This window comes from Bufo gargarizans, chromosome 5, assembly GCF_014858855.1.
Source record: "Bufo gargarizans isolate SCDJY-AF-19 chromosome 5, ASM1485885v1, whole genome shotgun sequence".
NCBI lineage: Eukaryota > Metazoa > Chordata > Amphibia > Anura > Bufonidae > Bufo > Bufo gargarizans.
Window position 1 is genome coordinate 92,144,211 of NC_058084.1, and position 25,861 is coordinate 92,170,071.

At 39.5% G+C, this 25,861-nt stretch overlaps 1 protein-coding gene across 2 annotated transcripts in view; it reads left to right on the top strand.

The window, feature by feature from the left end:
* Window positions 1-1,549, top strand: part of PLAG1 (PLAG1 zinc finger) — a 41,292-nt gene extending 39,743 nt beyond the window's left edge. For both annotated transcript variants that reach the window (XM_044293597.1, XM_044293598.1), the window contains one exon: window positions 128-1,549. In XM_044293597.1, the coding sequence (XP_044149532.1) occupies window positions 128-1,376 (1,249 nt within the window). In that variant the 3' untranslated portion in view covers window positions 1,377-1,549. The remainder of the gene's footprint in view (window positions 1-127) is intronic.
* Window positions 1,550-25,861: the final 24,312 nt, after the last annotated feature.

The following is a 25,861-nucleotide window of genomic DNA, read 5'->3' on the forward strand; positions in this document are numbered from 1 at the left end:
CACGACTAGGTGCTGAAGGGTAAAAAAGTGCACCTTAGTAAGCTTATGTATGTACGTTTTTTTTTGTTTTTTTTTATGTATTCTTTTTTTGATTTACAATTGTTTGTGTTTTTATCTGTATTTAAAGGCATATGGCTACACATTCTCCAGAGAAAACCCACAAGTGTAATTATTGCGAGAAAATGTTTCACCGGAAAGATCATCTAAAGAATCACCTTCATACGCATGATCCCAATAAAGAAGCATTTAAGTGTGATGAATGTGGAAAGAACTACAATACCAAGCTGGGGTTTAAACGTCACTTGGCCTTGCATGCTGCTACAAGTGGAGACCTGACATGTAAAGTATGCTTGCAGACTTTTGAAAGCACAATGGTGCTGCTAGAGCACCTAAAGACCCATGCAGGCAAATCTTCCAGTGGTGTTAAGGAGAAAAAACACCAATGTGAGCATTGTGATCGTCGCTTTTACACCCGCAAAGACGTCCGCAGACACATGGTAGTGCACACTGGGAGAAAAGACTTCCTTTGTCAGTATTGTGCACAGAGGTTTGGACGCAAGGATCATCTAACCCGTCATATGAAGAAAAGTCACAATCAAGAACTGCTGAAAGTGAAAACGGAACCTATGGATCTGTTGGATCATTTCACCTGCAGTGTTCCTATTAAAGATGAGCTGCTTCCCGTGATGTCCTTATCTTCAAATGAGCTGACATCAAAGCCATTTACAAATAGTTTGCAGTTGAACCTCTATAACACACAAATTCAGTCCATGCAGAGTTCTGCAGCAACACACCAAATGGTCGCTCCACCATTGTCTTTGGGCATGCCATGCCCTATAGATATGGATTCTGTCCATCCTTCTCACCAGCTTTCGCTGAAATACCCACTCAATTCTACCTCATATGCAGTTTCAATGCCTGATAAGGAACAACCATTGAAAGTGGAGATCGAAAGTTACCTTATGGAATTGCAAAGTGGAATGACTCCCTCCTCCCAGGAGTCTCCTTCATCTAAGTTAGGTCTGGATCCTCAAGTAGGGCCATTAGATGACTGTGCTGATGGAGTATCCCTCTCTAAAAGTTCTGTTTCGATTGGCGAACCTCTAAACGCATCTTCATTAGACTTTAACCAGCTGTTTAATTTTATACCAGCCAATGGTCCACCGTACAGTACACCTGTATCGGTTGGGAGTTTAGGGATGGGCTACTCTCAAGAAGAGGCCAGTTCATCGATGGCCCAGCTCCCCCCACAATCACAGGATCCTCAAGACCCTAGCAATATGTGTTTTGGTTCTTTACACTCATTATCCGCTGCTTTTACAAGCAACCTCAATACAACCACAACATTGCCACGATTTCATCAAGCTTTCCAGTAGGATTTATTACAATGGATTGCCTTAGCTGTTTTTTTGGTTTTTTTTAAATCTTAGTGCCAATGAAAAGGCTTTTGGAACACCTGATAGTCTATTCATTAACAATCTCATTAAGCCAGTACATTGTTAGCTCTTCACAAGTGTCTTAATTGTTTACTTGGGTATTAGATGCCTTACTATATGTGGTCGTATTTTATACTGCCAGCTGTGTCTTGGTTTAATTTTTGTTCCTACCTTTAGAAATAGATCTTCTTGGCTCAGCTTCCTATGAAATTCCACTTAAAAGAAGACTTGGGGGCTGAAATACTCCGATGATGGTTTTATGTGAACATATAACCTACATTACTATGAACTGTGATGAGTCAAATCTATTCCTTATTCAGTTGGCAAATCGATAAAATGTAACACACCTAAGTGCACCAGCCTGCATCCGACTGGCAAGCAAATTCAGTATTATGCAATGCAATCATTTGTAAAATGTTGGTTGCACCTTTGCATGAATCGGGATTAAGAATTGAGTTCACTGAAAAGTAGTTAACATCAGCCCCTTGTTTGGCATTTAAATTGCTGTGCTTCCCCGCCCCCCACCCCCAAAGATTGTATAGAATTGCCTTAACCCGTAGTATTTGACTACTACACATGTGCCTTCAATAAGCCAGTGTCCTATATATCTATAAGTATGTTATTCTATGCGACTATCTGTTTGAATGGTTCTGTACTGCCGTTCATTAGATATACGCTGCCAGCACTTGCAAAGATATGTACTTGGTTAGGAATTTATTTTTATTTTTTTGCCATTACCAAGATTTCAAATCGAGACTCTATGGAGTTGCATAAAAGCATATTGCTTATACCACTTTGCTTGGTAACCGTTATATCTTGCCCCATCAACATGCTCTGCTATCTGTTAGGCATTAGGAAGAAAAACAGAGTCTATAGCCGAAGAGTTACATGGTTTAATATATATAAAAATATATATAAATAAATTAGTTATAATAATGCGTACCAGATGAAATGTGGCAGGGCATAAATATAAACATTATGGGAATTAAGTTCCCATTTTATTTTCTTAGTAAAACTTTTAGTTATATATTTTTTTTTCCTGTAACTTGTAAATATTCATGGTATGTTTTAACAGTATTTTCTTTTAAAGGCATTATATAGTAGAAATAGTATTTTTAAAATGCAAACTGCTTTTATGTTTCAGAGTTAAAGGAAAAAACGAGAAAAAAACAAACAAATAAGAAATCTGTGCTTATGAATTGCACACACGGCTCTGATTAAAACTTCATCGTATAGTTTCTATGAAACCAATTACTGGCTTTCATTGAGCATCTATTGTTCGGTGTTGCCTTTTTTTTAATTTTATTTTTCTTCTTAAAGTAAAAATATAATAGAAGGGAAAATCTGAAATATGTTAGGAACCATTTTATGGGAGGGTTTATTGTACTGGTTTTTCTTTCCTGCAATAATAGGTGTTCACCTTTTTGCTCGTATTTCCATTTCTACATATTCAACATCGATGTGTAATTTGTATTTCTGTGTTCAAAATTAACAAATGTATGTTTGTTTTTTTTTTGTTTTTTGTTCACAGGATGGTTAATTACAGCAGATATTTCTGATTTTCAGACTCTCTTCCTTCCCATTTTATTTCTATCCAAATAATAGGCCTCGTAAACGCATCTGAATATAATTAAAAATATTGCCACATCTCCTACATCATGGCCTTATATTCAGTTCTTGGGGGTAAAGAAAAAAGTGCCATATATTTATATTATAATAGTCTACTATGTTTCAGTTACTGTTTGGATATAGAACATTTTATGTATGTGAATGTGTAATATATATATATATATATATATATATATATATATATATATATATATATATATATATATATAATAAAACTTGCGCTGCGGCCCTTAAAGGAATAAATAGCCAAACTGTTGCATTTTATTCAGATAATTTTTTTTTTTAACTTATTTTTTTTTCCAAGAATTGTATTCCATTCAGAATTAAGACAATATGTTGAACCTTACTAGGTCATCATGGCTTCAGATGGGCTATAATGTAACTGTTGTCTTACCCTAATTGTAAAAAATATACGCAATTAAGTTCTTAATACCTTGATAATTAGCCCCACTCTGTGTATCCTATCCTTATTTTATTACCCAATACCTATCGGCCACCTAGGTCCTATCAGTAATGGGCATGCATTCTAATACCTACAGGAGCACTGATGTTTCATTTCCGGAAATATGCTGTTTAATTTTCACCACATTTTCTTTACTTGGTACATTCTTTGTTTGTTGCGTGTCTAACCTCTAATTTCTGGATTACAGTGATGAGTTAATTTAGCCAGTACTTAATTTTTTTTTTTCTTTTTTGGCATCATATATGCTGACTGATACATGAGCCAGAGCTTGTTTGCATTGAGGAAATGAATGTTCAGAAGACCTAATTTCAGGATCATTTACTAGTTAGCTTGATGTGTGTCATAGGCCAATATTTTGTAAAAATTTAAGCTTGGTTGACCTTTTATGTTACACTTTTTTTTTTGAGATATAGCACTTTTGGGAAAATTAAAAAAAAAAAGCTAAAAAACAATGGAACCTTTTTATGAGAAAATTAAGGCAATGCTTTTTATGATAGACTCTTTCTTAATGTGTTAAATTTCCATTAGATGAAAAGTATGTAGGACTTTAGTAATAATGCTTTGTGTACAAAATGATAAACCCTAGTTTTAAACAGGTACAACTTATTTACAGTATTTGCTTAACAGTTTGCTATATTGCACAAACCAGTGTCTCTATCTGTTTTTTGTTATTTTTTTTTTTTTTTTTACATTTTTGCTGCCAGAGATACTTGTGGAGTATTGCAGAATTTCACAATGGATTCCAATCACACAAATGTTATCGCTATCTCTTTATTTTTTTTGTGGTTACTGATCAGGTTTACATATTTCAAGACACGCTGCCTTCTTTTTCAGCCATATAAACCTATAATTTGTCATATAAAATATATATAATACAATTTAAACCGGTATGGACAAGAGATTTTTGAATGTAATGTTTTGGATCTATAGCACTCTTCAAATTTCACCCATTGCCTGTTGTTGGCCAGCTGCTGCTTCTGCACTACAAATCCAAGTGGGCCTTTCTTTTATAGATTACCGTTTTTCATGGACCACGTGAACTTGGTTCATTAGTGGCTCTTATTTGAGAAACCTGACTCGCATTACAAGAAGAAAAAAAGATACGATTTTCACACGCTAAAATGGTTTGTTCACCTTTCATGATAATCACTTGCATATGTCATAATCCAGTCATTAAAGGGGGTGGTCAGTGATGTCATATTGATGACCGGTTTTTAGGCTAAGAGGTCATCAATATCAGATTGGTGGAGGTTCGACTCCCAACACCCCTGCTGATCTTGCAAGCACTGCGTCCTCTTCGTTGTTGACCTGTACACTGTCTAACTTGTAGTGGTGGTGCAGCATAATTACAACTTCTCCCATCCACTTGAATGGGAGGGAAAGCTCTAATTACACTGCATCGCCGCTACAATCTAGATTGGGGGGCAGGTAAACGCTGAAGAGAACGCAGTGCTCGCATCAGCACCACACACTCTTCCAAATATTGATGGCTCATCTTTAGGATAGACAGCACCCCCACCAATCGGCTGTTTCAGATTAGCTTTGGCACTGAAATTACACGGCTCCGTCCATTGTGTAGTGGATGGAGCTGATGACTGCAGTGTTTCTCCCGTTCACTTCAATGGTCACAGGGCTGCAGTAAAGTAAACTGTTAAATGCTGTTTCCATCAGGGCTATGTATACAATGACCAAATACGGACAGATGTCAATGGACTGGTAAGTTATCTGCTCATCTAGGGATAGGGGAAATGGAGGCTAGTTAGTCTCTCCCACCAATGATGAGAGCTGACAGCAGATTATTCTGACAGTGAGCCCTTTCTACAATGATCACCTTGTTAGGGGGCTTTCATATGTGGCAGACTTTGTTACAGAAAATGTCTGCGACTGAAAAGCCCTTCCATTCATCTGAATGAGGTTCTTATGGTAGGAAGCAAATTAATTTCTGCAAGTCCCATTCAGGTGAATGGACTTTATTTTCAGTTTCAGCCATTTTCTGCACCAAAATCCATCACGTGTGAAGGCACCCTTATGGAAGGTCATGGTTTGTCTGAACTAGACAATCACTATAAATCTAATCTATTCTTATAAAGAATATTCCATTCCATGTATTTGTATATTCTCCTGGATGAGTTGACAATGACACCTGTCTACTATACAGTACAGTGAAAACTTTTAGGCAGGTGTGGGAAAAATGCTACAAGGCAAGAATGCTTTCAAAAATTGTTAATACTTTATTTTTATCTATTAATGAAATGCAAAATGAATGAACAAAGAGGAGAAATCATTAGTTGGTGTGATCACCCTTAGCCTTCAAAATGGCAACAATTCTTCTAGTTACACTTGCACCCAGTTTTTGAAGGGACTCTGCAGCGAGGTTGTTCCAAACATCTTGGAGAACTAACCACAGGTCTTCTCTATATGTAGGCTTGCTCAAATCCTGTCTTTTCGTGCAATCCCAGACAGACTCTGTGATGTTGAGATCAGGGCTCTGTGGAGGTCATATCATCACTTCTAGGACTCATTGTTCTTCTTTACGCTAGTGATTGTTCTTAATGACATTGGCAGTATGTTTCGGTTCATTATCCTGCTGCAGAATACATTTAAAATGAAAGGATTCGCACTTTTTGAAAGCATTCTTAGGGTACTTTCACACTAGCGTTTTTGATTTCCGGTATTGAGTTTCGTCGCAGGAGCTCAATACCGGAAAATAACTGATCGGTTTTACCCTAATGCATTCTGAATGGAGAGCAATCCGTTCAGGATGCATCAGTTCAGTCCCTCTTGTGTCCTTTGGACGAAGAAAATGCCGCAGCATGCTGCAGTTTTATCTTTGGCCAAAAAATACTGATCAATGTAAATTAATGCCGGATACGGCAAGTGAAGTGTATTAGTGCCGGATGCATTAAGTGTTCCGGCAAAACGGATCCGGCTTTCCCATGCTCAGACCTATAAAATGACACCGGAGAGACTGATCCAGTATTTCAATGCATTTGTCAGTACGGATCCGTATCAGTCTGACAAATGCCATCAGTTTTGCGCCCGGATTCGGCAGGCAGTTCTGGCGAAGGAACTGCCTGCTGGAATATTCTGCCGCAAGTGTGAAAGTACCCTTACTCTGCCACATTTTTTTCTACACCTGCCTAAAACATTTGCACAGTACTGTATCTTTCAAGCCCTACTTCTGTGAGCACTTATTTATAGCATGCTATATTTAAAAAAAAAAATATATATATATATATACCGTATTGAGAGTTCTTAACTTTTTGTGCAGAAAAGTTCTCTGTACGAAGGATAGAACCTGTTTATGCCACATAATGTTCGAAATCTTTTATTCACTTAGAAACAAAATGCTGCTTTACTCAAAAAGTCTCACCAAGTTTTTTTTTTTTTTTTTTTTTTTAAAGAAAGGCTGTTCTCCACCTAATGGACAAGGACCACCATTTGCTAATGCAATGAGTTTTGTATGTTTGGTAATTGCCAAAACAGTAAATTGCTTGTCCATTGGTACGTATTGACTTTTACTGAACATCAAACAAAGGGCAAATTTACTTTTAAAAAAAATAGTGCCCCTATAAAGGCTAGGTCTTGGTCGAAGGCAATGTGTCTTGATGTGTTTTCTTGCCATGAAAGTGACCATACTGTTACTACTTGTCAGTATAAGCTTCAGTGGTACAAACCAACCAGAATGAATGTTTATCCTCTCAAAAACACTCCTGCAATATTGTTCTATTGGATCATCATGCTGCTAATGTAACTAGGGAAACCGTTCTTTAATGGTGCTACAACCTTCCTGTCACTTACAGATGTAATTTTTACCATAGAAAAAGGACTATTTTATTATAGCAATAGTTGTATGATATATTTTTATACTGTGATCTAGTTTACCCTTTTATGGAACTTTATACAACACCACAGCGTATTAATATGCACTTGCAGAAAAAAAAAGAGAAAAGAAAAGATGGTGAACATGCCTTTTTTTTTATATATTTTTTTCTCAAACACCCCCAGAATTTTGTTCATTTAGGTAAATATACAATAAATGAATTAAATGGGCGTAATATATAGTGTAGAGTGAAGATCACACTGTATATTAGGATTTGGCATTTACATTTCTGTATTACTTTTGAAACTTTTTTTTTTTTTCGACGGATAAATCTCTTCTGACTTCTTGATGAAATTTTGTTGTCTGTCGGTGGGAAAAAAAAAAGTTTGGATTTACAAGTGCTTAAAATTTTTTACTTTATACAATAAAAGGTTTTAAAAGTCAAAGTGGAAGAAATAGCATTCCAGACTGAATTTTATTGTATCTTGCATTAAAAAAAAAAGTTATCCAGAAATATGGGAATATGTGTTGCTTATCATGTAAATGTACTTACAATGTATTCACAAACTACTGTTGTATTTGTATAAATATAGACAAAAAGATTGCATATATATTTTTGTGTATAAGCTCTGTAAAATAGCAATCACGATACGAAGCTGCAGCGGGTTGTCATGTTGAGCATTTACATCCAAAGAGACAGACTATTTATTGTCCAGATTCTCTGATACTAAAAGATACCTTGCTGCTATTTTAAAGAATAGAGCTGCAGCTTCTCGAGGCCTACAGTGTTTGCTGTACAAAATATGTGAACTCCACAAAATCAATAAAATTGCAGAATGGTTTAGATAACATCTACATGTGCCTGGCTGATTTAATGTTTCTTTTTTTATTCCGTGTGTTTTGTGGTTATTGTCCCTCGGTTATGATCTCGCGACACATAGGGCACAACTACTCTGCAAAGTGTGTTTTGTTGCATGGCAATTTTTATAATGATTCTCTATGGTGTCGCACTGTGACGTGTGACATGCTGTGATGCAACAGTCACAGAAAAATCCATCTTGGATGCATTTTTTTTTTTTTTTTTGCTACTGTTGTGTCGCAGTGCTATAGACTATCATTATAAAATGGTCGCGCGACACATCATCGTGTAGCCCTAGCCTTATAGTGTTGGGCAGATCTACCAGATGCCAACTGTCATCGATAGCCCCTTTGGACCTTAAGGCCCCTTGCAGATGACTGTTGCGCTGTGAGTCCGCTGCGCAGCTCCTGGCCTGACCTCCCAGCACTGACTAGGTCACATAGCATTATATTGATTTATGATGCTATGTAACCCTTAGGCCCCTTTCACACGGGCGAGTATTCCGTGCGGATGCGATGTGTGAGTTGACCGCATTGCACCCGCACTGAATCCAGACCCATTCATTTCTATGGGGCTGTTCACATGAGCAGTGATTTTCACGCATCACTTGTGCGTTGAGTGAAAATCGCAGCATGCTCTATATTGTCCGATTAACACGCGACGCAGGCCCCATAGAAGTGAATGGGAAGCGTGAAAATCGCAAGCAAGTGCGGATGCCGTGCGATTTTTCACGCACGGTTGCTAGGAGACGATCGGGATGGAGACCCGATCATTATTATTTTCCCTTATAACCTGGTTATAAGGGAAAATAATAGCATTCTGAATACAGAATGCATAGTAAAAGAGCGCTAGAAGGGTTAAAAAAAATAATAATAATAATTTAACTCACCTTAGTCCCACTTGATCGCAAAGCCCTGCATCTCCTTTTGTTGAATAGGACCTGTGGTGAGCATTAAATACAGGTAAAGGATCTTTGATGTCACGCCGGTCATCACATGGTCTTTTACCATGGTGAATCACCATGGTAAAAGATCATGTGACGTACCATGTGATGACCGGAGTGACGTCATCAAAGGTCCTTTACCTGTATTTAATGCACACCACAGGTCCTATTCAACAAAGGAGACACAAGGAGATGCCGGGCTTCGCGATCAAGTGCACTAAGGGGAGTTAAAATGTTTTTTTTTTTTCTTTTTTTTTTTTTACCCTTCTAGCGCTCTTTTACTATGCATTCTGTATTCAGAATGCTATTATTTCCCCTTATAACCATGTTATAAGGGAAAATAATACAATCTACAGAACACTGATCCCAAACCCGAACTTTGGGTACCAAACATGCGCGATTTTTCTCACGCGAGTGCAAAACGCATGACAATGTTTTGCACTCGCGTGGAAAAATCGCGCATTTTCCCGCAACGCACCCGCCTCTTATCCGGGCAAAAAAACTGACGCCCCTGTGTGAAAGAGGCCTTACAGTTCTGGAATATATTGGATAAAACAGGCGCTGGGAGTTCAGGCCAGGAACTGTGCTGCGTGACAAACGCTCGTCTGCAAGGGGCCTAAAGGTAAATGCAGACACCCAGGTTTTGTGCAAATCCGCAGGTGTTGGCAGGGAAATCCACGCGGTCAATCTGCATCCATTGATGCGGATTGTACTCTTCCCCATTGAAGTGAATGGAGAAAATCCGGTCAGGAAAAATAAAATGACATGCTGCGGAATTTAAAATTTGTTCTGTAGGTCAAAATCCACATGTAAAAAAAAAAAATCTGCATTGTGCACATGAGAATTTCAAATTCTCATAGAATACAATATACATGACCTACGGTGCGGCCTTTTCGCGCGCAATCCTGATCGTGTGCATTTACCCTTAAGGGCATCTTTCAGAGAAAAAAAAATGCGGATTGGACGCGTACCGAAAATACAGTCATGTGAATATAGCTTTATAGCTACCTTTCATCATCCCATGCAACTTAAAGTAAAACAATAAAATAAAATGAAACTAAGATGCAAATAGGAGTCTCCTTAAGATTATTTTCTTTAAAAGTATAGTGATTTTATTTTTTTAACATTTCAATATTAAGTGGGACTCTAGTCTTTGCATACATCTAAACCTGTCTATAAACGACTTAAATCGGTTACTTTTATTCCTGAATAAAATACTCAAACTGCTCCTTATGCTATTACTACGATGTACAGAATTGCTTGTAGGTGGTCTACCTCCCACCAAGGTTAACATGTCAGAAGGAATGTTAATGCCTTGTGTATCTTCCTTGTTAGGTTCTTGGCATTGATCATTAGTTGTTTAAAAAACAATAAGCGAAGAGACAGCCATAAGTTGTGAGAAACCAAGCGCAACTTGGCTGAACAATGTGTGAAACAACAACAAAAAAAAAAAAGCATTTTGTGAACACCAGTTAGTTATCAACTGCAAAAGTGGGTGACATTTCATAAGTAAAAAGCCAGTGAATAAAAAGTGCAAAAAGAATCATATCACCCAGTTCGGTTATCTACATGCAACAAAATTTGTGACTTTTCTACACCAAAAAACTGGCGAGGAATATTAGTACATGACCCCCAAATGTGTTTCAGGCATTTATTTATTTTTTTATCCGCCAGGCTCAACAAGGGAGCTTTGTTTAGTGGGAATGGAGGCATGGTCTAAAATGCACCTTTTTGTAGTAAAATACACCAAAATTTCTGCAGTAAATATCTTAGACTGACGCACATCAGTGTTTTGTTCAGTGATTTTGAGACAAAACCAGGTGCGGCTCTAAACACAGAACAGGTGCAGATCTCTCACTTTGGGCTCATGCACACGAATGTATTTTCTTTACGTGTCCGTTCCGATTTATTTTATTTTTTTGGACCATATGCAGAACCATTCACTTCAATGGGTCCACACAAAAAAAACTAAGTTACTCCGTGTGCATTCCATTTCCGTATTTCTGTTCCGCAAAGAAATAGAACATGTCTTATTATTGTCCACATTATGGACAAGGATAGGATTGTTCTATTAGGGGCCGGCTGTTCCATTCTGCAAAATACGGAATGCACATGGATGTCATCCATATTTTTTGCGGACCGCAAAATACATACGGTTGTGTGCATGAGTACCTTATGTCTGTGGAGGCGCCAATCCTGGTTTTGGCTACAATCACTGACTGAACACGGATGTGTGAATGAGGCGTAAGACGACTAAAAGTTAGCTTAAAATTGTAGACAGGCAGTATATAAATGCACCAGATTTATCTCACATCCTCAACCACTATGATAATTGGGGTGCACTTAAATGCACCCTTTCTAATAGTAAATCTAGGTCTTAGGGTCCATTCACACATCCACAATTTCGTTCCGCATTTTGCGGGACGGAATTTCGTTCCCATTCATTTTTATGGGGCCGCACAATGTGCCGCCCGGCTCTGGAAATGCGGACCTTCACTTCCGGGTCCGCATTTCCGTTCCCGAAAAAAAAAATAGAACATGTCCTATTCTCAAGAATAGGCATATTCTATTGGTGCTGGCAATGTGCGGTCCGCAAAATGCAGAACGCACATTGCCGCTGTCCATGTTTTGTGGATCCGCGTTATGGACGCGTGAATGGAGCCTTAATGTTTGCTCCACAATACATTCAAATAACATTCATAGCTTGACACATGATCAATATGGAAGAGTGACTTTATTCAGGATTTATTAAAACTGTTGCAAAGGAAAACTGGCTTAGTTGCCCGTAGCAGCCCATCAGATTCCACCTATTATTTTTCAGAACTTTAAAGTTTTCCTTTACACCAGTTTTGATAAATTGCTTTATGTGCTCCTCTCTGAAGTGAATACTAATGAGGCCACCGGACACTGCTTGGATCTGTGGTGGTTTAGCAGGGAGGGTAGGATAGGCAGGGACCTGATGCCACAGACACTACCTGGGATATAAACACAGGGAGCGGGTTGCAGATCGCAAATACATTGGAGGAGTCAAAATACAACAGTTTTGATATATCTCCCCCATAGACCTTTTTCTGTATAGCAGGCAAAAGAGTTACTATTATACTATAGACCTGGGGCTGAATTTTCGTCACAGTCATAACACAAAATAAATGGTATATTGCCAAAATTAAGGGGAACAACTAGTGCCGTTTACCGATCACCATAAATAATGCGTTCACTATATTGTACAGCTTGTTATGATTGCAGAGATGCCACATACTGTTTTGTAATATTTCATACAGAGTATGTTACAAAAACTTTAATGGTTTTAACTTTTTTTTTGTAACAATAACTGCAACTGTTACCACAATTCTATTTTTCTGCAATACATTTTACTAAGATTATTTTACAGGTCTCGGTGAGATTTGAACTCCAGACCTTCTGTATAGGAGACAGCAGCCTTACCCACTAAACTATAGAAAAGCTCTGCTGTGAAGATGGCATATTTTATGCTCTATAGTATTATAATTTTTTAATTTTTTTTTTATAAAATGTCACATATTCTTGTTATCGTAATAACCCATACAATATACTGAACATATTATTTATGGTGATTGTTAAACAGTGTAAATAAAAATAGAGATTGGGGGGGGCACAGAGTTTGCCTATATGCAGCCTTGAAATCCCTGATGGCAGCCCTGGATCCAAACCCGCTTGAAGCCCTTCTGTAAGACACAGCATCACTGCAGACATCAAGTCTACAGGCCAGGGTCCAGGAGAATGTGCAGAACACCACCCTTAGAAGGAAAGTCACAGATGACGGTGTGTCTATAGGGCACAGCCTCACCGATCTTGCCACACCTCAAATGTAGATGTGATGTCCTTGGGAACCAACACCGTAGAAAATGCCATCTGACCACAATGGACTGCAGGAGAATTGGGAATTACAGATAAACAATCACTATTAGCAAGTGATAACCGTTTCTTATAAATTGATGCAGAAAATTGCAAAACCAGAATATCCTTTTAAAACAAGACCAGGCATGATTGTGTTACACAGCTCGAGATACGCTAGCAGAAAGCAGTCCTCCCTCATTTAAGTAGTTGAGATGTCAGCTAAGGAGGAGCGGGTGGGCCAATGGAGGAAGTGCTGACAGGCTGCACTAGAAGAGTCATAACCTGTCTCTCCCTGTTTGACTGTACATGTCCTCAGGGGAGGATAATATAGACTTCTGTGCAGGTTATCAACCCCCTTCACCCACCAGTCAGAGAACATACAGGCTCTCTGACGTCACATATGGGTGTTTGTTCCAGAAAAGGAGGGAGAAAATGAATGACCCCTCTGTGCCTAATTAGGCAATTTATTGATGTCTTTACCCAGACATTTACCAGCAACCGGATCATGGCACCAAATACACCACAACCACACACACGTGTGTTTACATTTTACACTGTCTCTATCCTGTCTGTACCCAACCTATAAAATATACAGATGATTATCTCCCTTAGCCACTCCCCTTGAGTAAAGGGCCAAGCATCCTCACTGTCTTCCTGTCTGGCCATTTAATCCCATGCATGTGCCAGTAAATGTTGAATCGGCATATGTGCTCTGAAGGACTAGGCTGAACACCCTATTAGCAGCTGCAATAAAGTGCAGGTTTCTTTACAATGGACCACCTATTTAAAATACAGAGGGACTGTCTCACTCTGTATGATCAAGCCTAAGAGGCATTTTTCCTGGTTTAATAGAATTGATCAGATGCTCTTAAGGGCTCATTCAGATGACCGTATTTTACCTAACAGGTGTGGACCCATTAATTTCAATGGGGCCGCAAAAGATGCGGACAGCACACCGTTTGCTAGTTCCGTTCATGGCCCCACAAGAAAGATAGAGCAAGTCCTATTCTTGTCCGCAAGAAGGGACAAGAATAGTTATTTCTATCATAGTGCCGGCCATGTGCAGAGTGCACACAGCTGGTATCGGTGTTTTGCGGACTGTAAAACACTACAGCCACCTTAATGAGCCCTTAAGGAACTACTAATTGTATATATACACTCACCTAAAGAATTATTAGGAACACCTGTTCTATTTCTCACTAATGCGATTATCTAGTCAACCAATCACATGGCAGTTGCTTCAATGCATGTAGGGTTGTGGTCCTGGTCAAGACAATCTCCTGAACTCCAAACTGAATTTCAGAATGGGAAAGAAAGGTGGGCTACAACAGCAGAAGACCCCACCGGGTACCACTCATCTCCACTACAAATAGGAAAAAGAGGCTACAATTTGCACAAGCTCACCAAAATTGGACTGTTGAAGACTGGAAAAATGTTGCCTGGTCTGATGAGTCTCGATTTCTGTTGAGACATTCAAATGGTAGAGTCCGAATTTGGCGTAAACAGAATGAGAACATGTATCCATCATGCCTTGTTACCACTGTGCAGGCTGGTGGTGGTGGTGGTGTAATGGTGTGGGGGATGTTTTCTGGGCACACTTTAGGCCCCTTAGTGCCAATTGGCCATCGTTTAAATGCCACAGGCTACCTGAGCATTGTTTCTGACTGTCCATCCCTTCATGACCACCATGTACCCATCCTCTGATGGCTACTTCCAGCAGGATAATACACCATGTCACAAAGCTCGAATCATTTCAAATTGGTTTCTTGAACATGACAATGAGTTCACTGTATTAAAATGGCCCCCACAGTCACCAGATCTCAACCCAATAGAGCATCTTTGGGATGTGGTGGAACGGGAGCTTCGTGCCCTGGATGCGCATCCCTCAAATCTCCATCAACTGCAAGATGCTATCCTATCAATATGGGCCAACATTTCTAAAGAATGGCTATCAGCACCTTGTTGAATCAATGCCATGTAGAATTAAGGCAGTTCTGAAGGCAAAAGGAGGTCCAACACCGTATTAGTATGGTGTTCCTAATAATTCTTTAGGTGAGTGTGTATATATATATATATATATATATATATATACACATGCAGAATGAGGAAGAAATATCTATACTCATATAATAAATAATATCATTCCTTTTGCAATTACACTATTTTTTTAGGAACGATTTTTTAAAATAAAATCCCATCAAAAAAGTGCCACTAAAAACACAGGTGCAAAAAACACCACCAAAAACACAAAAGTGCAGAAAAATGCCACTGAAAACTGCGTGAAAGCACTCTAAGGCTGATTTCACACGAGCGAGGTTTGCACTCTGGAATCGCAGAGCGAGTATGCAGCAGTTCCCGTCCTGACCCCCCAGCCCTGACGGGGTCATATAGCATTATATTGATTTATGATGCTATATAACCCTTACTGTTCTGGAATGTATTCGATAACACTGACATAATGCTGTCAGTGTTATCCAATACATTCCAGGCCTTTAAGGGTTACATAGCATAAATCACTATAATGCTATGCGATCCCGTCAGTGCTGGGGGGTCAGGACGGGAGCTGCTGCATACTCGCGTTGCGAGTCCGGAGCGTGACACTCGCTTGTGTCAAACCAGCCTAAGGGTCCTTATACACACACTTTTGCTCAGGCATTTTTTAGCATTATTTTTTAAGGGAGCCTGCTTTTATTGCTGGGGTTTTTGTGGTGATTTTGTATTAACTTTTTATTGTAAATGCATGATGCTTTTTTTGTTAGTTTTTCCCTATAATGAAAGAGATGTTAAAACATCCCTTAAAAAATGCTAGCACTACAACATGTTTTTTCAAAAGAAACCAGAAAGACAAAAAACACCACCCAATGAACAAAAACACCAGTAGTCACAAAAAAATGCTTGTTTATCCTTATTGTTTTTCTTTTTGCTTGTTTTTCATATTTCTCATCGACCTTCAGATAACATCTGAAGCTGGTGTTTTTACCACTGAAAACAATAGTCACTAAAAATTCTAAAGTGCACAAAAATATCAGCAAAAACCTACATTATGTGTGAAAGCAGCCTAAAGGTTCACACTATGGAGCACAGGTATTGTTTTGTTTAGTTTCCAGATGTTAACTAGCATTGTCCTACAAAACAGCATGTACATTTTAGATCTACTGGATTCATTTTGTATCAGTAAAGATGGCTGAACCAGTTTAGTCACTTGTTATTGGCCAGTTCAAGGTTAAACTTTCATTTTAGCACTGATGACAGTCTTTATAAAACATTACTGTCCTATCTTGATACTACAGAAAATACTAAGAAAACGTAACATAATATTTAGCATGGAGCACAATATATGAAAAGTGTGCATGTTAAAGGGCATCTGTCAGCAGATTTGTACCTATGACACTGGCTGACCTGTTCCATGTGCGCTTGGCAGCTGAAGGCCTCTGTGTTGGTCCCATGTTCATATGTGCCCGTATTGCTGAGAAAAATTATGTTTTAATATGAGAAAATGAGCCTCTAGGAATAACGAGGACATTGTCATTACTCCTTTAGGCTGTGCTCTCTACAAATACTCTTCACTTAGACAGTGCCAGGTGTGATGAGCATGGGACCAAGCGCAGGTACAAGTCTCCTGATACCCTTTAACTTTCCGGACCCAGACAATTTTCGCTTATTTTGTTTAGTTTGTTGTTTGCCTTCCAAAAAGAGGCATAACTTTTTACTTTTCTGTTCACATAGTTGGATGAGGGCTTGCTTTTTCTAGACATGTATTTTTTAATAGCACCATTTTATTTACTACATCATGTATAGAAAAATGGGGGGGAAATTCTTTGTGGAGGTGAAGTTGAAAAAAAACTCAGACACCCCATTGCTTTTTGTGGGTTTATTTTTACAGCATTAGGGCTCATGCACACGACAGTATGCCTTCCGAGACAAAGGGTCGGTGAGCGGGCCATATGTCCCGGAGTGGCATACATCGTGTGCACGGGAGCGCACAGCATCATAGGTTACTATGATGCTGTGTGCATCGGGCCGCCCGCAGGACTATTGTCCCGCACTCATAGTAACCTATGATGCTGTGCGCTCCCATGCGCACAATGTATGCCGCTCCGTGACATATGGCCCGCTCACGGAGGACATACAGTCGTGTGCATGAGCCCTTACCCTGCGCTGCAAATGACATTACATTACAACCTTATTCAGAGGTTACTGACAAAAAATAGACAAGTAAAGCAACCACCACAGCGCAGCCCCTAATGGGGCAGAAATATCAGACCAGTCACAATAATTCAAAGAGAATGGTATAAAACAGACAGTAATGCCATTAATGATTCTCGTCCAATCATCAAATATGTATATGTAATTCATATATGGGCTCTAAAATTAGAGCTACCAGAAAATAAATGCAAATATGTGACAAAAACAAAAAATAGACCATTTAATAAGTCTAGCAATACATACATATAATACTAAAGGGCTCAAAAGGTGTAAAGGTACCACAAAAATGAAATAACATTCATTAGCCAAAAAGTGTAAGTGCAAAAATAGTAATAAAGGTTGATATTAATTATTAAACATAAAACCCAAAAAATAATCTAATCAGTGACCACAAGCGCTGTAGAGTAACTTCCCACACGTATCGCTGCCTTAGCAATTCAGCAATTCTTCCATTTTGATTTGTTATCCATTATGGTAGTCACCTTGCAAGATAAATCATTTTATAGTTGAATACTTCAGACATTTTTGTAAGTGGTGACACCAATTATGCTTCATTTTTTACTGTTTATTTTTATACAGCCATGGCTGAAAGTGTTAGCACCCAGTATTTCTCCCAGAAAATTATTGTAATTACACATTTTGTTACACACATTATTTCCTTTGTGTGTACTGGAACAACACAAACAAAGGCAAATTGGACATAATTTCACACAAAACTCCAAAAATGGGCCAGACAAAATTGTTGGCACCTTTTCAAAATTGTGGGTACACAACTTTGTTTTAAGCATGTAATGCTCATTCAAACTCACCTGTGGCAAGTAACAGGTGTGGGAAATATAAAAATCACACCTGAAACCAGATAAAAGGGGAGAAGTTGACTCAATCTTTGCATTGTGTGTTTGTGTGGCATGAAGAACAGAAAGAGGAGAAGAGAACTGTCTGAGGGCTTGAGAATCCAAATTATGAAAAAATATCAACAATCTCAAGGTTACAAGTCCGTCTCCAGAGATATTGATGTTCATTTGTCCACAGTGCGCAACATAATCAAGAAGTTTACACCCCATGGCACTGTAGCTAATCTCCCTGGACATGGATGGAAGAGAAAAATGTATGAAAGGTTGCAACACAGGATAGTCTGAATGGTGGATAAGCAGACCCAACCAAGTTCCAAAGAAATTCAAGCTGTCCTGCAGGCTCAGGGTGCATCAGTGTCAGCACAATCTGTCCGTCGACATTTGAATGAAATGAAACGCCATGGCAGCAGACCCAGGAGGACCCCAATGTTGACACGGATACATAGAAAAGCTAGACTGCTGTTTGCCAAAATATACGTGAGTAAGCCAAAATCCTTCCAGGAAAACGTCTTGTGGACAGATGAGAACAAGATAGAGCTGTTTGGAAAAGCACATCATTCTCATTTATCCAGGTCATGGTATACAGGTCCTTCTAAAAAAATTAGCATATTGTGATGAAGTTCATTATTTTCTGTAATGTACTGATAAACATTAGACTTTCATATATTTTAGATTCATTACACACAACTGAAGTAGTTCAAGCCTTTTATTGTTTTAATATTGATGATTTTGGCATACAGCTCATGAAAACCCAAATTTCCTATCTAAAAAAATTAGCATATTTCATCCGACCAATAAAAGAAAAGTGTTTTTAATACAAAAAAAGTCAACCTTCAAATAATTATGTTCAGTTCTGCACTCAATACTTGGTCGGGAATACTTTTTCAGAAATGACTGCTTCAATGCGGCGTGGCATGGAGGCAATCAGCCCGTGGCACTGCTGAGGTGTTATGGAGGCCCAGGAGGCTTCGATAGCGGCCTTAAGCTCATCCAGAGTGTTGGGTCTTGCGTCTCTCAACTTTCTCTTCCCAGTATCCCACAGATTCTCTATGGGGTTCAGGTCAGGAGAGTTGGCAGGCCAATTGAGCACAGTAATACCATGGTCAGTAAACCATTTACCAGTGGTTTTGGCGCTCTGAGCAGGTGCCAGGTCGTGCTGAAAAATGACATCTTCATCTCCATAAAGCTTTTCAGCAGATGGAAGCATTAAGTGCTCCAAAATCTCCTGATAGCTAGCTGCATTGACCCTGCCCTTGATAAAACACAGTGGACCAACACCAGCAGCTGACATGGCACCCCAGACCATCACTGACTGTGGGTACTTGACACTGGACTTCAGGCATTTTGGCATTTCCCTCTCCCCAGTCTTCCTCCAGACTCTGGCACCTTGATTTCCGAATGACATGCAACAGTCCAGTGCTGCTTCTCTGTAGCCCAGGTCAGGCGCTTCTGCCGCTGTTTCTGGGGAATGCGGCACCTGTAGCCCATTTCCTGCACACGCCTGTACACAGGGGCTCTGGATGTTTCTACTCCAGACTCAGTCCACTGCTTCCGCAGGTCCCCCAAGGTCTGGAATCGGTCCTTCTCCACAATCTTCCTCAGGGTCCGGTCACCTCTTCTCGTTGTGCAGCGTTTTCTGCCACACTTTTTCCTTCCCACAGACTTCCCACTGAGGTGCCTTGATACAGCACTCTGGGAACAGCCTATTCCTTCAGAAATGTCTTTCTGTGTCTTACCCTCTTGCTTGAGGGTGTCAATGATGGCCTTCTGGACAGCAGTCAGGTCGGCATTCTTACCCATGATTGCGGTTTTGAGTAATGAACCAGGCTGGGAGTTTTTAAAAGCCTCAGGAATCTTTTGCAGGTGTTTAGAGTTAATTAGTTGATTCAGATGATTAGGTTAATAGCTCGTTTAGAGAACCTTTTCATGATATGCTAATTTTTTTAGATAGGAATTTGGGGTTTTCATGAGCTGTATGCCAAAATCATCAATATTAAAACAATAAAAGGCTTGAAATACTTCAGTTGTGTGTAATGAATCTAAAATATATGAAAGTCTAATGTTTATCAGTACATTACAGAAAATAATCAACTTTATCACAATATGCTAATTTTTTTAGAAGGACCTGTATATCTGTAAAGAATAAATCAAGGTAACTGGACGTACTGTAGATTTCTTGAAAACGTTTCACTCGTTCTTCCAACGAGCTTTCTCAATTCTGAGTGATTGTACAAAAATTCTGGGAATAAATATGTAACTGAATCCACATCTGGTAATTATACCCAGCATTGGGTCAAAGGTGTTGATTCCATTAATGAGGGCCATTAATGGAATCCCTCATTAATAAGCTCCATTAATGAGGGATTCCATTAATGGAATCAACACCTTTGACCCAATGCTGGGTATAATTACCAGATGTGGATTCAGTTACATATTTATTCCCAGAATTTTTGTACAATCACTTAGAATTGAGAAAGCTCATTGGAAGAACGAGTGAAACGTTTTCAAGAAATCTACAGTACGTCCAGTTGCCTTGATTTATTCTTTACAGATATACATCATTCTACTGTTTACCGAAAGCGGAATGAGGCCTACAAAGAAATGAACACAGTACCTACAGTCAAATATGGTGGAGGTTCAAAGATGTCTTGGGGTTGTTTTGCTGCCTCTGGCAATGGGTGTCTTGACTGTGTGTAAGGCACCATGAAATCTGAAGATTACTAAAGGATTTTGAATCACAATGTAGGGCCCAGTGTCAGAAAGCTGGGTTTGCGTCCTAGTTCATGGGTCTTCAAGCAGGACAATGACCCAAACATACTTCAAGAAGCCGGATCGAAATCCCATTGAACACCTCTGGAGACATCTTAACCCCTTCCCGACCAGCGCCGTACTAGTATGGCGCTGGCCGGGTCTTTAAAGATGGCTCACGCTCCTAAGCAGAGCGGGCGCCATAGCCACGGGGTGCCTGCTATTTCTTATAGCAGACACCCGCGGCTAATGTCCACAACTGGCGGTAATGCCGTCCGCAGACATTCTACACTTCAGATGTCAATCCTGACCACGGCATCTGAGCGGGTGAAACACTGGAAGCACAAGCTTCCTGTGATGCTCTGGCTCCCCCTTGCGGCGATCGGAGGAGCCGGAGCTTGTGTGCAGCAGCCCCTGTCTTTGTGAATGACAGGAGGCTGCTGCATACTATTTTCTATGGAGCCTTGTCTGTAATAGGGCTCCATAGGAAACTAGCAATTTTCTCATAGACTCCAATGCTAGTGCGAGTTGAGAATAGCAATTTAATGACTGCTTGTTATAGTTCCCTATGGGAACTTTTAAAAAAAGTGTAAAAAAAATGTAGTTTTTAAAAATAAAAAAACATAGAAATTCTAATCCCCCCTTTCCTCAAAATAAAAATAACAGAACAAAAAATGTTTAAAAAAATACACCATCCTGGGTATCGATGTGCGAAAACACCCATAGTATAAAAATAGAAAAATATATTCTCCATACGGCAAACAGTGAAATGGAAAAAGCATCAAAATAATTTACTGTTTTTGGTCGCTTCATTTTCTAAATTTTTTTTTTATAAAAAGTGATCAAAAAGTCCTATACACCCCAGAATGGTATCAATAAAATGTTAAGATCGCCCCGCAAAAAATTATATATTACATACCACTCTGTACACATAATTACTAAAAAGTTATAGGGGTCAAAATATGGCGACAAAAAAATGGAACAGATTTTTTTCCAACTTTTTAATTAATTTATCACTATCAAAACGCAAGAAAAACTATACATATAAGGTACCATAAGGTATTGCCGGATTCGTACTGACCTGTAGAATGAAAGTTACTGGTCAGTTTTATCTCACATCAAAAGTCGTAAATTAAAAACCCGTAAAACAGTGGCTTTTTTTGCAATTTCACCGCATTTGGAATTTTTTTCCTGCTTTCCACTACATCATATGCAATTAAATGGTAGCGTTGGAAAGTACAACTTGTCCCACAAAAAACAAGCCCTCATACGGCTATGTGAACAGAAAAATATAAAAGTTATGGCTCTGGGAAGGCAGGGAGCGCAAAACAAAAACGCAAAAACAAAAAACCTCTGGCGTAGAAAGGGTTAAAATTGCTGATAGGAAAAGGCACCCTTTAAGGCCTCTTTCACACTACCGTTTTTTTTTCCGTTTTGCGGTCCGTTTTTTGCGTTCCGTATACGGTCCGTATACGGAACCATTCATTTCAATGGTTCCGCAAAAAAACGGAATGTGTTCCGTATGCATTCCATTTCCGTATTTCCGTTTTTCCGTTCCGTTGAAAAGATAGAACATGTCCTATATTTGGCCGCAAATCACAGTCCGTGGCTCCATTCAAGTCAATGGGTCCGCAAAAAAAACGGAACACATACGGAAATGCATCCGTATGTCTTCCGTATCCGTTCCGTTTTTTGCGGAACCATCAATTGAAAATGTTATGCCCAGCCCAATTTTTTCTATGTAATTACTGTATACTGTATATGCCATATGGAAAAACGGAACGGAACAACGGAACGGAAACGGAACCACAACGGAAGCAAAAAACGGAACAACGGATCCGTGAAAAACGGAACGCAAAACACTGAATTCAACATACTGTAGTGTGAAAGAGGCCTAAATATGAGAGACCTGGAGCAGTTTGCAAAAGAAGAGTGTTCCAAAATTCCAGTTGAGAGGTGTAAGAAGCTTGTTGATGGTTATAGGAAGTGATTGGTTTCAGTTATTTCTTCCAAAGGGTGTGCAACCAAATATTAAGTTTAGGGTGCCAGTAAATTTGTCCGGCCCATTTTTGGAGTTTTGGTTGAAATAATATCATTTTTGGCTTTTTTTTCTCAGTTTTTTTGTGTTGTTCCAATACACACAAAGGAAATAAACATGTGTATAACAAAACATGTGTAATTGCAATAATTTTCAGGGAGAGATACTTCATTTTCTGGAGACATTTCAGGGGTGCCAACACTTTCAGCCATGACTGTATGTAAAATAGTGAAGGAGGTGTTTAGAATTTTTATATTCCTTTTAGTATCTAAAAATGTTATTTACATTTTTTCTCTCTTTTTTTCCCCCCTTAGGGTACCTGAACATGAAATAGAGTATACTTCTGGCACCCTAGTAAGGGTATAATAGGCAGTTGTTGCGAAAATGGTTCGTGCCTAGGGATGAGCGAACTCGAACTGTATAGTTCGGGTTCGTACCGAATTTTGGGGTGTCCGTGACACGGACCCGAACCCGGACATTTTCGTAAAAGTCCGGGTTCGGGTTCGGTGTTCGTCGCTTTCTTCGCGCTTTTGTGACGCTTTCTTGGCGCTTTTTGAAAGGCTGCAAAGCAGCCAATCAACAAGCGTCATACTACTTGCCCCAAGAGGCCATCACAGCCATGCCTACTATTAGCATGGCTGTGATTGGCCAGAGCACCATGTGACCCAGCCTCTATTTAAGCTGGAGTCACATAGCGCCGCCCGTCACTCTGCTCTGATTAGCGTAGGGAGAGGTTGCGGCTGCGACAGTAGGGCGAGATTAGGCAGATTAACTCCTCCAAAGGACTTGATTAACTGATCGATCTGCAGCTGTGGATCATTGAGCTGCTGATCCTCAATTGCTCACTGTTTTTAGGCTGCCCAGACCGTTTGTCAGTCACATTTTTCTGGGGTGATCGGCGGCCATTTTGTGTCTTGTGGTGCGCCAGCACAAGCTGCGACCAAGTGCATTTAACCCTCAATGGTGTGGTTGTTTTTTGGCTAAAGCCTACATCAGGGTGAAGCTGTCACACCAAGTGCATTTAACCAGCAATAGTCTGTTTATTTTTTGGCCATATACTACATCAGGGGCAAGCTGCGCCTGTCACCAAGTGCATTTAACCCTCAATGGTGCGTTTGTTTTTTGGCTAAAGCCTACATCAGGGTGAAGCTGTCACACCAAGTGCATTTAACCAGCAATAGTCTGTTTATTTTTTGGCCATATACTACATCAGGGGCAAGCTGCGCCCGTCACCAAGTGCATTTAACCCTCAGTAGTGTGGTTGGTCAAGCTATCACACCAAGTGCATTTAACCAGCAATAGTCTGTTCATTTTTTGGCCATATACTAAATCAGGGGCAAGCTGCGCCCGTCACCAAGTGCATTTAACCAGCAATAGTCTGTTCATTTTTTGGCCATATACTACATCAGGGGCAAGCTGCGCCCGTCACCAAGTGCATTTAACCCTCAGTAGTGTGGTTGGTCAAGCTGTGACACCAAGTGCATTTAACCAGCAATAGTCTGTTCATTTTTTGGCCATATACTACATCAGGGGCAAGCTGCGCCCATCACCAAGTGCATTTAACCAGCAATAGTGTGGTTATTTTTTGGCCATATCCCAGTCTAATTCTGTCACTAAATCCATACCGGTCACCCAGCGCCTAAATACTAGGCCTCAAATTTATATCCCGCTAAATCTCTCGTTACCGCTGTCCTGTTGTGGCTGGGAAAGTTATTTAGTGTCCGTCAAAGCACATTTTTTGTTCTGGGTTGAAATACAATTCCCAATTTAGCAATTTAAAAATTTAGTGGTTTCTGCTGTATCAGAGCTATTTGAAATCTATCCCTAAAAGGGTATATAATATTCAAGGTGCACATAGGGTCATTCAGAATAACTTCACACACCCGCTACTGTGCATTTCCAAGTCTAATTCTGTCACTAAACCCATACCTGTCACCCAGCGCCTAAATACTAGGCCTCAAATTCATATCCAGCTAAATCTGTCGTTAGTGCTGTAGCTGGGCGAGTTATTTAGTGTCCGTTCAAGCACATTTCTTGTTCTGGGTTGAAATACAATTCCCAATTTAGCAATTTCATAATTTAGTGGTTTCTGCTATATCAGAGCTATTTGAAATCTATCCCTAAAAGGGTAGATCATATTGAAGGTGCACATAGGGACATTCAGAATAACTTCACACACCCGCTACTGTGCATTTCCAAGTCTAATTCTGTCACTAAACCCATACCTGTCACCCAGCGCCTAAATACTAGGCCTCAAATTTATATCCAGCTAAATCTGTCCTTAGTGCTGTAGCTGGGCGAGTTATTTAGTGTCCGTTCAAGCACATTTCTTGTTCTGGGTTGAAATACAATTCCCAATTTAGCAATTTCATAATTTAGTGGTTTCTGCTATATCAGAGCTATTTGAAATCTATCCCTAAAAGGGTAGATCATATTGAAGGTGCACATAGGGACATTCAGAATAACTTCACACACCCGCTACTGTGCATTTCCAAGTCTAATTCTGTCACTAAACCCATACCTGTCACCCAGCGCCTAAATACTAGGCCTCAAATTTATATCCTGCTAAATCTCTCGTTAACGCTGTCCTGTTGTGGCTGGGAAAGTTATTTAGTGTCCGTCAAAGCACATTTTTTGTTCTGGGTTGAAATACAATTCCCAATTTAGCAATTTCATAATTTAGTGGTTTCTGCTATATCAGAGCTATTTGAAATCTATCCCTAAAAGGGTATATAATATTCAAGGTGCACATTGGGTCATTCAGAATAACTTCACACACACCCGCTACTGTGTATTTCTAAGTCTAATTCTGTCACTAAACCCATACCTGTCACCCAGCGCCTAAATACTAGGCCTCAAATTTATATCCTGCTAAATCTCTCGTTAACGCTGTCCTGTTGTGGCTGGGAAAGTTATTTAGTGTCCGTCAAAGCACATTTTTTGTTCTGGGTTGAAATACAATTTCCAATTTAGCAATTTCATAATT